The sequence below is a fragment of the Pogona vitticeps genome, chromosome 11 (genome assembly GCF_051106095.1).
Source record: "Pogona vitticeps strain Pit_001003342236 chromosome 11, PviZW2.1, whole genome shotgun sequence".
In the NCBI taxonomy this organism is placed as follows: domain Eukaryota; kingdom Metazoa; phylum Chordata; class Lepidosauria; order Squamata; family Agamidae; genus Pogona; species Pogona vitticeps.
Genome location: NC_135793.1, coordinates 25,622,717 through 25,637,215, shown reverse-complemented (window position 1 = coordinate 25,637,215; position 14,499 = coordinate 25,622,717). Strand labels below are relative to the sequence as shown.

Here is a 14,499-nt window from a genome sequence, read left to right as displayed (position 1 = left end):
TTCAGCCCAAGGCTGCGAGCAGGAGATCTCAAGAGCGCTCAGGAACACCACAGCCCCACGTGTCCCCCGGAAAACAAAGATGGCTAAGCATCTACAGACTCGGGCTGGAGTCTATGAGAGCTTTCGGTGCTCCTAAGCCTGCCGTTTGTGTGGCTGCCACAAACGTTGTGTCCCCCGAACCCAGAAATCTCTGCCCCCCCCCACTAGGGGAAGTTGCTGGAGAGGTGGGTAGCGGAGGGTGGTTGGAACGCCAGCCTGTTCAAATCATGCTTGGCTCGGCTGCCATCCCACTCACCTCTTCCAGGCTTCGAGGTCTCAGGATGAAGAACTGCACGTCCTGGCTGGCATCGCCTCTCCCAAGAGGGAGCTGGCTCTGCTGGGGGGGGGGGGCTCTGAAAGAGAGCCGGCTCTTTTAGAGGCTGGCCGGGGGTCCCTTTCTGTCGGTGCCACCAGCGGAACCAAGAGTGCCCGACCAGCGCTGGGCTTTCTCGGTGTCAGAGCTGGGCTGCTGACGGGTTTCTCGCGCCTCCCCCTGTGACTGGCCTGTGTGGGGTCCACTGAAAGGCAGGGGCGGGGATCCCTCTGTACCTTTATTTTTGGACTGCGCATTGGGTTAATTATAGCCCCTCCCGCAGGGTGAGGGTGCCGGGTGAGAGGGGTTATATTTAGGCAGGAAGCTCTTCTGAAATGGGGGGGGACACCTTTGATTGACCTGCCTCTGGGAGCCTGCATGCGCTCGGAAGGTCATTCCCTTCCGCTGGCGGGCCACGCTTTGCCCACCCTCATCATGAGAGCGCCCGACTCCTCCCTCTGCCTCGTGGCAATGTGACATTGGCAAGATGCTCTTTCTTCTCAGTGGCACCCTTTCTGAACAAGGCAGATGTTTGGGAACAACCGAAACATTTGGAGGCTTGGGGAGGGTCTGGGTAGCCAGCCTTTGCAGCTGGACCCCCCCCCCAGCTCCGATTTAACAGACCCGGTCCGAGATCAACCCAGGACATGGCTTGGGCTGCAGGAGAGAAAAGGAGAGGTGTCCTCCGTTCATTCCGGCTGCTGTCCCGGCTCTGCGTTTTCTGTGCAAGACAAATCCTGTGGGCCCTCCCTTTGGTAAGATCCTGCCTGAAGGGAAGGGAGGCAAGGTGGTTCAAGATTTGGTCTCTGTGGGTGTCCTCTCTGTGCCAACAGGTTTCCTGTTATCTGTCGCTGTCAGTTACCTACTTTGAAATCTTTGTGATTTTACACAGCCCTGCCTTTCTTAAGATTTGCGCTTGAGTTGAAACGAGTGGTTTCAGGCTGTTCCTCACCCACCAGGAGTTCCTCCTCTCTTAGCAACACGGAGCATTGGAGGCGTCCTTGAGCGGAGCCAGGCCCTCAGACTGGTCAACTCTGACTGGCAGCCGTGGCTCTCCAGCATTTCAGGAAAGGTCCTTCAGAGCCCTCTCCGAAAAATCCCCGGTGGTCTCCTATGCAAGTACCACGTGGGCCCAACCCTGCTTAGCTTCCAAAACCAGGCGAAGAGGTTCATGTTTAGGTTGGAACAACTTGCCTGGCACACTGGGATACCCGTGTGTCAAAGACCGCTGTCCTCGGCAGGTCCTATCTGCAGGTTGTCTGCCCCTCCCTTTCAGAAATCAACAGGTACAAAGCTTATATTCCATTAAAAATAAAAAGTGTTTAATAAACAATTGCAAAACTGAGCTGGGGTGTTGATGAGGGTACAGATACTAGCCAATCGGTACTGCCTAGCCCCAGCCAGCCTTTTCCCCATTTGGGTGAAACCACTCTGAAAAAGTACAGTGATTTTCCTCAGCATTGTGTGTGTGTGTTTTGTGGGGGGGGGGGAAGCATGGCTTTAAAGATTTGGTCTGCTTTCAGCCCCTCCTTTCTCGCAACCCTGCCCTGCCTTCCCTGATCTGAGCCACTGAAGTTCTTGGTGCTGTTTTCCTTTACGCACAAAGTGTGTTTCAGAAGCTCCCAGCAGGAAGGCATGTCGTTCGGCACTCAGGTGTGTGTTCCCTGGCTTTTGCTCCCCTGATGGTGTTGTCCTGTGCCTTACAGCAGAATACACAAGGCGCCTTACCCAGGCGGGACGGAGGCAGGGGCTGGCTGCAGAGTTACTGCCTGGCCTACGGGATTAGATACACAGATCCAATCCCCCGACTGGTCTTTCTTGCTCCTTAGCTAGACCTCATGGAAAGGGGCACGAGAAAGTTAGCGGCTGGGCTTCACGGTCCCCTGCGGCGGCTGTGGTAAGTGCATCGGTCACATGTGGCACCCGCCAAACACACCTGAAGGCAAGGAGCGCAAACCATTTTAATACTGTGACTGCTTTGGTACAGTGATGTGCAGCCAAGTGGCAACAGCATCCTGCCCCCACCCCCTCCATGGACCCCAATTAAAAACAGCAGAGAGTCCGGGTATGTGTGTGTGTGTGTCTTCCTTTCCCTGCGGGAGAACTTCCAGGCCTTCAAAATATCTGTACTGTACATAGAAGCGAGATCTGGCCACCACAGCGAAAGGCACCTGCCTCAGACTTCTCCTTGGTGGTATCTCTCGAAGGCCCCAGAATTCTGCCAATGTCCCCCCACCCCAAAAAAGGGGTGAGCCGCTAGCATGGGCTGTAGCTGCAAATCTCCTCCCTCTGGAACACCTGGAGAGGAAGGGCCAGGAGCAAGACACCCAGTCTTGCAGTCTCACTGGGCCCGAAATCGCTGGGTGAATTTAAAACTGCAGAGCAAGGCATCTGCGTGAACTGCATCCATCCCCAAAGGTGACCCGAGGGGTTCCCGTGTACAAGGCACAGCGTTTCCATTTCAGGATGCAGGAAACACGGAGTGAACGCCAGGCTTGGGGATGACTTTTTGTCTCAAATTCTGCCTGCCTGCCTTCTGTTGGGAGGGGTGGGTGGAAGGACTGGGGAAGGGGCCTGGGAGGTGGGCACAAGCAGAAATCCACCCCACCCCTATGGTGGCAGCTGCACCCTTGGAGGCAGGAGCAGCTCCTTGCCAGCTGCAGGCAGAGGTTCCCCCCCCCAACAGAGATTCTGAACGGGCGAAACCAGACCAGAGGAAGTGGCCATTGCCTGGGTCCATCGGGCATGATATGGGCCGTTGCGGCTGGCAGGTCAAACTATTTGCCCAAGTTGAAAGCAGGATGTTTTCCTCTCCCCACTAGAAGACGCTGCCCAAGGCTGAGCCTGCTGGTCGGTCTCCTGTCTGATCATGAATCCGGCCCTACCGTGCTTGCACCCCGAAGCAGATTTGTGGGGGAGGGGGAGGGGGGAGCTTCTGGGCCATATAATCCTGTGGTTGGATCTGTTATCACAAAGCCCACAGAACGGATCTGGACCAATGTGTAAACAGAGCAAAGAAGGGGACAGAAAACGGGCAGGGCTGGCAAGGGGCGACTGGGACACGTGGAAAGCACCCACGGCCGTGTTTGTGGCTCTCGAGAGGGCAGGCCAGCCGGCATGGGGCCCATGGCAGTCCACAGCAGAGTTCCCCAGCCATCCTGCCAGGCCCGGCAAGCTACTCCCCAGGGGATGGCCCCCGCCCCTGGGATGGCCTTAGCAGGCAGAGCAGCGGTCGCCCTTCTCCTGTAGCCCTGAGTTCCGCCGGAGAATGTCTTTGAGGGAGCCGTCCTGCTCGGTCAGGAGCTGGTTGATTTCATTCTGCTTGTATTCCGAGGAGAGCTTGTGGCCCAGGAAAGAGCCTTTCCCCGAGGAGGGGTTGCGGGTCGGGTGAGTGCGGCGGGCACAGGCCCGCACCAGCAGGAACACCACTTCGGCCACGTTGAGGATGATGCAGATGCCGGAAGTGGCGAGCATGAAGACGGTGAAGATGGTCTTCTCGGTGGGCCGCGAGATGAAGCAGTCCACGGTGTTGGGGCAAGGGTAGACGTCGCACTTGACCAGTCGGATCATCTGGTAGCCCGGGTAGATCATGTAGAAGATGTACATGAAGGTGGCTTCGAAAAGGATGCGGAAGATGACGCTGCAGATGTAGGTCCACCACAGCGACCCCGAGATGCGCATCTTGTGCTTCTTGACTTCCTCCAAGTGCTTCGGGTCTCCGTGGCCGGTCATCACCAGCAGCTTTTTCTCCTGGTGCTGCTGGTAGGCCACGTGCATGGCCACCAGCAAAGCCGGCGTGGTCACCAGGATCAGCTGGAGGGCCCAGAGGCGGATGTGGGAGATGGGGAAGTAGTAGTCGTAGCAGACGTTCTTGCAGCCGGGCTGCTGGGTGTTGCAGGTGAAGGACGACTGCTCGTCGCCCCAGACGCTCTCGGCGGCCACCACCAGCACCATGATGCGGAAGATGAAGACCACGGACAGCCAGATGCGGCCGATGGAGGTGGAGTGGCGGTTCACGCCGATCACCAGGGCGTAGAAACCTTCCCACTTCATGGTTCTTCACACCTGAAAGGAAACAGCAGCAGCAGCAGCAGCTTGGTCAGAAGCAGGTGGGGACGTGCAGGCTACGGAGCGAGGAGAGAGGCGCAGAGATCCTGGCACTCCCGGAGACCTTCTTCCGATACTGCCCGTTCCCTTCCCCCCCCCCCAAGATCATTATGCCAATCAAACATCCAAGAGTTCTAGCGCCAAGCTCAAGCTTGGGCACCTGGGAACAAGATGGTGGGATGGTCCACCTTGGAAAGCAGGTGGGCAGGCCTTCATGGGGGCTGATAAACGGAGGGGTGGTGGCCATGGATCCCTCAGCCCGCAAGGGGCGAGATTAGGGGACCCTTCAGGGCCTGCCGGAACTCGACCGTTTTCTGTTTTGTCACCCCAGGGCTTCAGCACGTTGTTGGCCTTTGCAGCTGAGGTCAGGCCTTGGGACCTCGTCCCCTCTTCTGCCTGAAGGAAGAGAAGGGAACCTGCGGGCCTCCCGCTCCTGTTGGGCTCCGAGTCCCATGAGGAGGCCCAGCTAGAGTGGCACATGGCCAGGCATGATGGGAGTCCGAGTCCAACATCCATAGCCCCACAGTGGATGCCGGTCTCTCTTGTCCCTCCCTCCCTCCCTCCGGCTTATTGAAAATTGCATCTCAACAGCAATCAGAAGGCTGCACTGCCAAAAAAGCCGAGTTTGCACAAGGGTGTTTTCCAAAGGCACGCCCGTCAACTTTCGCTCTGGAGTCGGTCAAAGTGATGCTGGGATTTTTGTCACCCGGGGGGGCGGGGGGGACGCCCGGGGCCCTCCGCTTGTGGCTAGACCCCACCTCTCCTCATCCACAGCCGGCAGAATCAGGGGGCCGAGAAACCCTCCGGGTGGCGGTCGGTTCCCCAGGCCCGTCTTTGGCTCGGTCTTCAAAGCGGCGCACCAAAAAGCCTGCGGAACGCCCCGCGACGCTGGCGAGCGATCCGGGCCACACGCCGGGAGGCCGCCAGGGAGGCCGCCGCCGCCCTGCAAGCAAGAAGGCCTGCCGCCGGAAGGACAGGACCGCCGGCGACTGTGGGAGCCCCGGGGACGACGGAGAGCAGCTTTCGGTACCTCCCGTGGTCGGCGGTTGCTTTATTATGACCCACACACCGCGGATGGGGGGGGTAGCCCTGCGATCTCACACACACACACACACCCCGCATGGCTGTGTCGGTTCGCCACCCCTTCGCTTAGACGGCACGATTCAAGCTGAAACCGACAGCAGCAGCAGCAGCAGCAGCAAGAGCAGCATCCTCCTCCTCCTCTCCCTCGTCCACCACCTCCCACGGTTGCTACGAGAGGCATGCGCCGCTGTTGCCGCCGCCGTCGTGGAAAAGAACAGGGCGCGCTAAGGGTCGGCGGGGGGGGGGAGAGAGGAGAGAGACCCGGCCTGCGGAAGCGGCAGCGCTTGCCTGACTGCTGGCGGGGCAGGGCAACCCCCAAAGGGACAACGGGGGGGGGCGGCCGGGCGGGACGGATTTCCTCCACAAAGACCGCCGGCGCCTCAGCCAGAGGTCCTAAGACGGATTTGGGGGTGCGGGGGGGAGGGAGGGAGGGAGGGAGGGTGGCCCAACCAGCCCCAGCCTTGGAGCCCCAGTGGTTAGAGCCACGGCCGCCGCCGCCGCCTTCCTCCCCTTGCCGCCCAGCCAGTCCCTCGGGAACCGCCTCCCCTCGAGGAGCGACGCAAGGTGGGGTGGAGGTGGGAAGGCTTGGGAAATGTCCTCCTTTTGGACTAGCATCCCCTTGCTGGGAGATTCTGGTCCAAGAAAAAGAAAGAAATAGAAAGAAAATCACAAGCAGCTTTGCTAAAGTCCGAAAAAAAGGGACTTGAGCCCCCCCCCCAAATCCTTTTCCCTTCTCCTTCTGGCCGACACCACTCAAGGTCCGGGAAAGGAGGGGCTCCCCTGGACACCCTCAGCGAGCGGTCCCCGTCCCCAAGCCTTCCGGAGGAGTCGCACGGAGTCCGGTCTCACCTCCGCCCAAGCCTCAGCAAGTGGCCGTCGGAAGGCCCCTCGGCCCCTCGGCCCTTCGCCCTCCCTCCCCTCCAACCTATAACCGTCCGGGGGCGGCGGACGAGGCGGTTGCTTCAGTCCGCTTTCCAAGGTTGTTTGTACAGCTTGTGGGGTGACGGAGGTAAAGCTGCGCGGTCCTCGTTAACGCTCAGGAAGGGAGCCTCTTCTGCCGCCTCCGACGGGTCCGTCCCGCCCGGGGAGGGGGGTGGTGTGGTGTGTGTGAGCCGCCGCAGGACCTCCGGCTGGGGCTGGACGGTGTCTGGTGGGCTTCGGCTCCTGTAAAGGCCGCGGCGGCGGCGGCGGGGGGGGGGAGAATAAGCCCCCCTTGGAGTCCCAGAACAGAGGGAGGGCAGCGCTTTGTCCACGACCGGGTCTCGCCTCTCCAAAAGCAAGGAGACAACTGGCCTCTGGTGACACCCGAAAGCCCCCCCCCTGCTCCCCGGCTCCCTCCACCTTTCCTGGGCAACCTCTTGGTTCTGCAAAAGCAGATTAAGCCCCCTTCCTTCCTTCCTTCCTTCCTTCCTTCCTTCCTTCCTTCCTTCCTTCCTTCCTTCCTTCCCTCCTGCCTTCCTTCCATCCATCACAGCTCCCTCCTTCCCTCCCTTCCTCCCTGCCTTCCTCCCTGCTTCCTTCCTTCCTTCCTTCCTTCCTTCCTTCCTTCCTTCCTTCCTTCCTTCCTTCCTTCCTTCCTTCCTTCCTTCCTTCCTTCCTTCCTTCCTTCCTTCCTTCCTTCTTAAAAGGGCAGTTCTCTTAAACGGAATCCACCTCTTTGGGGCCACCACTGAAGCAGGCCCTGTGACCGAAATGCCCAACAGACGGCAGCATCTTCTGGAGCCCCCCTGCCCCTAAGCCCTCGCCCAGCTCATGGCTGCCCCTGTGGAGATCTGGGCCAGAGGAGCCATCGTGGTGACCAGGAGGAGGTTACCTTGCAGTGGGGAACTTGGCCCTTGGCCCTTCTGTCGGTCCGTCCGTCCGTCCGTCTGTCCTTCCCCAGGCAGCTCTTGGCTCCCTCTGCACCCAGGCTGAGGCCTCCCCGGTGCCACCGACTGTGCTGCGCTCGGAAGTCATATGCTGCTTTATAAGCCATTTTGCATACAATGGGGCCTTTATCGGCCCCCAAACAACACACTTTAGAATTCAAACCGGCTGCCCGGACTTCCGCCCACCCTTGCCAAACAAAGTGTCTGTGTGTGGCATTCCGGGCTGTTTGAATCCTCACCGACACCTGGCCCCAGGCAGCGCCAGGGGCAAAGACCCCCCCCGCAGCAGTCCTCGTCCCCCACCGAGCCCCCAAAGGTGTAGGGCATGGGGGCCAAACGCCGTGGCATAGAGAGCCATGGAGCCCGTCGTTCTCTGCCCACTCCACAGGAAACACATGGCAGTGCCCGTGGGGAAGAGGGAGGGGAGGGGAGGAAGAGTCCAAGGCCGCTTGCCGTTCCCCCACCCCACCCCCCACCCCCAAAGGTCAGGGATCAGGAGCCTCAACGCAGGCCGGCTGCCTCAACCGTGACGCCGCTTGGCGTCAGTGGCACCATGTTTCTGTGAAAAGGGATGGCGGTTTGCATCTCCTTCCGGGATGGAGGCTCAGTGCCGGAACCCAGTGCCAGGCCTGGCAGCGCACAAAGAGGCTCTCAGTTCCACTGCGTCCTTCGTCATGCCCTCCCCGCACCCATCCCTATCCCCCACCCCACACACAAACACTCCCCGCACCTGCCCACCCACCTGCCCAGGAGGTGGATACAGTCAGACTCAGAGAGGAGAACCCCCTGCCCGAACCCAGCGGTCTTGAACCACCGGCCAGAGCTGACTGCGCTGGAACCCTCTCACAAGGGTACTGACTGGTCCCGAGCGACCCCCGGCTGCATCTCAAGTTCTGGGAAAGCCACCTGAACCTGGAAACCAGAGCCTTGGAGCTGCCCACTGAGCAGGAGGAATGCCCCGGCCCCTCAAGGCAGGGGAGCCTTTCCCCCACACACACACAACAGGAGTCCCTTCTCGGCTGCAACAAAAACCACAGAAGAATCCTGCGTGACCTGGAAAAGGTCACACTGGATGAGCCTCACTGAAGCCGAACCCTTCGTGAGTGAAGGCCTTTCAAAGGCAGACTAGGGGGAGAGACATGGAAGCCGGTGTGTGTGTGTGTGTGTCTTATTTGGGGGAGGGGGAATGATTACCCCCAAAGCTCAAGGATCGCCATTCAGAAAATGAACTTTTCAATGCCTTGGGGAGGGAGGCTGGCTCCCAGATTCAACAGGATGGAGCGCTTTGCTTCAACCAGAGCTGTTGCAGGTCCCAATCCACCCCTCCAAGGGAGAAAACTATTGGCTGGCCGTGGGGACGATGGGGTCAGAACACGACAGCCTCCCTGGGCAGTCGGAGGGTAACCATTAAGCTAGTTCAAATAGACCGAGAACAGGGGGGCCCGTTCTCCTGAGCTCAAAGGTCTCTCTCTCTCTCTCTCTCTCTGGGCCCCCTCTGTGGGGGAGGGGAGACCGGAAGTTGTTTTGTTTATGCACTCTTATAAGCTACTTTCTCATCCAAAAAAGCGCTTTCAAGTCCACACGCCAAAGGCAGAAAATGCCATTAAAGAATCATCATAAAAAGGCAGGCCACTAAAACTGTGCCCTTAGCGAACCAAGAATGTGTAAGCAACCCATCAGCAGATGACGACAGCAGCAGAATCTTGAAACCCGCTCGGATTGTTAACCGACGCCAAAGGTCCAAGGATAAATGTGGCTTTTCGGCAGCTCGCCCAAAAAGGGCGCCGGGCACCCTTATGGGGTGAGAGACTTTCACAGCTTTGGTGCCCTAACCAGAAAGGCCACGCGGAGGATTTCCAGCTGCCACCTCTTGGGCGCTGCTGCCTCCAGGAGGGTGAATGTGCCAGTCCGTCCATGGCTCCCCAATGGCTAGGCAACCGTTCTCCTCTATACTGTAGCTTGCAGCCACGTTTGCTGGATTAATTGGCTTTCTGTGTTAATTTACTGTTGCTGCTGCGATCCCTGCTTTGACGAAGGAGACGAGTCGTACACGGGCTTTGTTTGCAGCTTGCTTTATCGGATGGTGGCTTTCAATCTGTTTTGAGCATCAGCCAGAGAACTATTGTTACAGCGTGACTGGCCGATGAATAAAACCAGGAACGCAGAACGAGCGGGAAGGTGTGGCGCAGAAAACCCAAGAAAGTAATCCAGAACAATAGGGTTCCCACCCCTGTCCGGGCCACCGTTTACTTAGTGGGAGAGGACTGAGATGGGCTGTGGTCAGCTTGCCACTTGGTGGGTCATTGATTAATGGTGACGGCAATGAGGTTTCGCCCGGGATGGAGAGGCAAAGGTTGTGGCAGAGGAACAAGAGCAGCCGGGGAGGGGCAGGGCTGGGAGCACACGGGGGAGACCGTGAGCAGTAAGGAGTGGGGGGCTCAGTCTCAGCTCAGGCGCCACCCCCCCCCGGGAACTGTGGGGCTGGACACAGGAGAAGGCGCTGCAACTAGAGGCAGCTCATGAGACGTACAGGCACAAAACGTGGCATCTGTTTGCCACAGCAGCCACGGGGCTGAGGAAAAAGGGTCCCCCAAAGCCAGAGAGAGAAGAAGCCTGACGGTCGTCCACCTGTTGAAGGTTTACTCTTCCCATCTTCTTCTCTATTCATACCAGAGCACAGTGCAATTCAAAATTATGGGTGTAAATGAAATATAGGCAAAATTAGAAACAAAATAAAATATTAAGATAATTAGACTATTTTTGACCAGACGTGGGCTACTTCAAGAGCGTTATCTCAGCCATTTGCTAGGTCTCCTTTTGTACACGTGGAGGGGCATAAATTTCATGCCCAAAAATGCTGCATTGATTAAATTACTCCACAGTCGCAGAAAATTTGTCCTGCATCCCAGTAGCCCCATTTTACTGACTTGTTTTCTGATTTTCCTGCTTGGCTTCAAAGCCTGTTAAGTGACATACAGAGGGGCTTGTCCTGTGGGAGGCGCTCTTCAGCATTCATCCATTTGGTAAGGCGTGCGGTTTTTCCTCTCCTAAGTTTACCCTAGCCTCTTCTGGATTACTATTGAGAGTCTGAGGTGTGTGTAGAACTTTCCCCCCTCGATTTTAGCCATTCTCTAGGGGGTTAGAGTCCATAAAGTGGACAGGTCTGATGTTGTATTACCTTATTTTGCCATTCTTTGCTAGCACCTCTCTGTGTACTTCTGGAGGGGCAATGGCAGCCAAATAATGGGTTTTTTCAATAGGGGTGGGCTTCAGGCAGCTAGGAAGAATCCTGAATGATTCATGAAGCGCTGTCTCCACATGTTTGGCATGTGCTGATTTGTACCATATGGCACTAGCATGTCGTGCTGTGGAGTGGCACAGGGACAAAGCCGTTGCTCTTATTGGTTGTGGTTGTGCACCCCAGACTATTCCCACCATGGCTGGGGTTCATGGGGGTTCGCAGAATTACAGAGTAGGAAGGGACCTCAAGCCTGGCTGAGCTCGATCCCTGGCGGAACAAAGAAACCCACTGGTGAAGCTTCCCTAACGACTAACGACTCTCAGTTTTCTGCTTAAAAGATCTCAAGGAAAGGGAGTCCGCCCCCATCTGAGGCCATCATCTGTTCCACTGGTGGTCAGGAGGTTTCTGTGAAGGAACTGGTGGTCTGCTTCTGAAGGCCAGCCACGTTCCAGCCCTGCGGTCAGTATTCGCACATGCCAGAAGCAACTCAGGGAGCAGAGTCCTCATTAAGGCTGCGGAGAGGCTGAGCTTCGACTTCAGAACCTCCACTTTCAGGGGCCGTGTTTAGTCCCGGGCGGCCCCAGGCTGGCCAGGAGCAAGATCCTGCACTGAAACCTTTCCCAGGTGAAGTCCAGTTCAGGTTTTGAAACTGTTTTGCCTGCCAGCTGTTCCCCTCCATCTTTGTTTAGCCCATGGGGTCCCACCCAGCATCCTGCTTCCATAGTTCTGTAAAGATAGCATAAAGGGGAAGTGTGAGAGGGGTCCCCGCCACCTCCCAGCCATCTCCTGTGTTTTGTTTCCTGGGCTGATGACAAATCCTAAGAGATTTGCTCAAAAAACCCCAAAAACCTGAGATGCTCATATGCAAGACACCAGCTTGAAGTCCTGAGTCTGGCCTCTGAAGTCTGTTAAGAGAGCGGCGCCCACAGCCCATAGCAGGATATGGATTTCCTCTGCAAACCTCAGACACCCTGCCCCCCCCTGCAGCACACCTGCCCACTTTCCCCCTCCCGGTCTGCACACTCACCTGTGGCAGTGGCAACAGGGATTCGGCCAGATGGACACACCAGGGAAGCCTTCCTCCAGGCAGTGGATGGAGCCAGCCCAGTCTTTTATACCCTGGACGGTCCCTCCCACTTTCCTCCCACTTCCCACCAGGAGAAGGGAGAAAGGACTTACCTAGTCAGGCCTTAGCTATTCCTGGCTGCTCACACCTCTCAAAGGGAGCAAGGCTCGCCCTGAAACAGGAGGACGGTTTCCCCCGTGCCTGTTGAGCCCACCGACGGGAGTGCAACTTGGTAAACAAGGCCACCACGAGCCGCTCGAGGCAGCCCCGGCCACCTCCAAAGCCTCCCGGCCTCTTGCAAAAAGCTGACTCTGAACTTTAAACATTAACCGGCGTCCTAGGACGCTCCATTCCAAGGTCCTTTGGCACAGGGCGAATGAAGCAGCTGATGGGGCAGCCCAAAGATCACAAAGGCCCCATGAGGCAAGGAAGCAGCAGCTACGCACCCGGAGCCACCCGCTAGGCGAACAGGGGGAGTCCTGCTGCCTCTCTCTCTCCCCAGGTGGGAGACTCTCCAGGAAGTGGGGGCTCTGCTGGAAGGAACTGGCATTGAGTGACCAGAGGTGGAGAGCAGGAACCCACCTCACCTGTTTGTGAGTCAGTCACCCTCGACAGGACTTGAACAGAGGTCTGGGGCATGAACATCCAGGGTGCATCCTGGCGCCTTTTGAATATGTAGCCTGCATAATCAAATTATAAACCACCCAGCGAGTGCTTTAAGCACTATGAGGTGGTTTATAAGCAGCACACTTTGCTTTTTGGAAATCATTACCCCTTTGCTCCTGAGCAGGGGCAAAGTGTGTCCCTTCCTCCTCTCTTCTGGTTTTCAGTTAGCCTGGAAGGTCTTTAAAAAATAATCATCATAATAAAAATGGCTGGGGCACAAGGACCTGCTTTATCCTATGCCACTCTCCCATGGGGCACCACCTTAGAGGTGAAAGACTGGTGAGCCTCGTGGCGCAGGGGTTAAACTGCAGCACTGCAGCCCGAACTCTGCTCACGACCCAGGTTCAGTCCCAGCCATCTGACTCAAGGTTCACTCACCCTTCCATCCTTCCGAGGTCAGTAAATTGAGTACCCAGCTTGCGGGGGGGGGGGCGCACACACAATATATAGCCTGCATAATTAAAGTGTAAACTGCCCAGAGAGAGCTTTAAGTACTATGGGGTGCCATGTAAACAGCATGCTTTGCTTTAAAAGACTCTCTTCAAACCCCACTGGAGAAACCCGGGGCCTCAGAAATCGGTCCTCTTCCCCCTTATCTTATACCACACCAGTCACAAATTAACGGCACGGGGCTGCCTCTTGGATGTCCTGGGGAGACAGGCCTGGAAAAGCAGCTGGTGGCATTTGTTGGGGGGGGGAACGAAGGGGGGTTCATCCCTCTCTCCCTCCGGAGCAGCTGAGAGGCATTTGCCCAAAATGGACCTGGGGGGGGGTGCAACGGCCAGGGTTGCCTCTTGCAGAAGGATCAACCCGAGTCTTGTGCCACCTGGAAAATGGCCAAGTTTAATTTGGCGGTGGGTGCTCCCTCACGGCACACCCCTCACTCTCAGGCCCTCACTCGCCCTGCTGGAAGGATCGGGTTTTGGAGACGGCGGGGGTTACTTCGGCCCCACCCTCCCTGCCCCGGAAAGGTGAGGCAGACTGGGGCAGGTGCCAAGAAGACAACCTATCGCGTGGGTCACCGGCACAGCTCGCCCTGTGCCCACAGAGGAACTGGGAGAAAGTTTAAGGGCCACCCAACCCACAGAACAGCCCTGACGGAAAAGCGGGCGCAGTTCTCCGAAGATCAGGTTAGATCTGATCTTAAATTGACAACAAAGCCCACCATCCCCAGCCAAGGGGGACTGCCAGCTTAGGGAATTGCCGAGCGGGAGAGTTATCCAGAACTGCTTTAGAACTTGATCCACATAAGAAAAGAAGGTCTTCCCTAAACTCTATGTTCTCCCGGTACCATTGCTTCGCAGCACCCCCACCCCCTCGGGAAAGGAGGGTTTGGCCCAACCTACTCCAAATGGCGTTACACGCTAGAGGTAAAGAAGCACATCACAAACACACTGGCCGTTGAATTAGGCATCATATGTGACCGTACAGCTTTATTTTATTGCTGGTTCTCAACACTGCATTCATATGTTGATATTTTAATATCTCAATTCTGTTTCTACTGTTCCACTTTTTTTAAAAAGTCATTTTATTGACTCCCCCTGTTTTTATCATTGTAAATCACCCTGTGGGCATTGCCACTTTGCTAGTATATGAAGCGTACGAACAACACTACAGCCATGCATGCAGCAGTACAGGCATCGCCACCTTTTCGAACTGAGGGAGGGCGTCTGGGAAGCCCCCAGCTGTAGGGGTCCTATGGAAAGAAAGGGGGACCCAACTATTGATGCCCCCCTTAGTCTGCCCTTAGTCATGTTTTCCATCTCTTTCCCCAGACACTGACAGCAAAGCTCCCTGTCTTGAGATTTTCTGGTTTTTAAAAGGTTTTCCCTTTTTAAAAAATCAGTGTTATGCTGGCTATATTTTAATCTGCCGATAAAGAAGCCAATTGTAACAGCACGTTACACATTTCCCTTAGAACATCAACCCATGAGCTTCATTAAAAGCCCTTGGATTTCTGCCACCCGGATAAAGCCGCTTGTTAACTGTTAACGAAAGCCTTTGCCTTACTGAGCGTGTCATCTCTTCCTGTCGCTTCTGTTGGGGTGTGTGCACGGGATGGGGAAACAGAGGCAGGTGGTCTGCCCTCATACCTTTTGTGGTGGAGAATGACAGC

At 56.8% G+C, this 14,499-nt stretch overlaps 1 protein-coding gene across 3 annotated transcripts; it reads right to left on the bottom strand.

The window, feature by feature from the left end:
• Positions 1–1,647: 1,647 nt before the first annotated feature.
• On the bottom strand, positions 1,648–11,985 carry GJB1 (gap junction protein beta 1). 3 transcript variants are annotated; one of them, XM_078380737.1, is made up of 3 exons: positions 11,679–11,735; positions 7,356–7,481; positions 1,648–4,417 (listed from the first exon to the last, which is right to left on the bottom strand). In XM_078380737.1, exon 3 carries the CDS (start codon positions 4,403–4,405, stop codon positions 3,566–3,568), a length of 840 nt encoding a protein of 279 aa, XP_078236863.1. In that variant the 5' UTR covers positions 4,406–4,417; positions 7,356–7,481; positions 11,679–11,735; the 3' UTR covers positions 1,648–3,565. The 3 variants fall into 3 exon arrangements, with proteins under 3 accessions (XP_078236863.1, XP_078236862.1, XP_020651571.3); XM_078380736.1 differs by lacking the exons at positions 7,356–7,481; positions 11,679–11,735 and adding an exon at positions 11,831–11,985; XM_020795912.3 differs by lacking the exon at positions 7,356–7,481 and having other exon boundaries at positions 11,679–11,818.
• Positions 11,986–14,499: the final 2,514 nt, after the last annotated feature.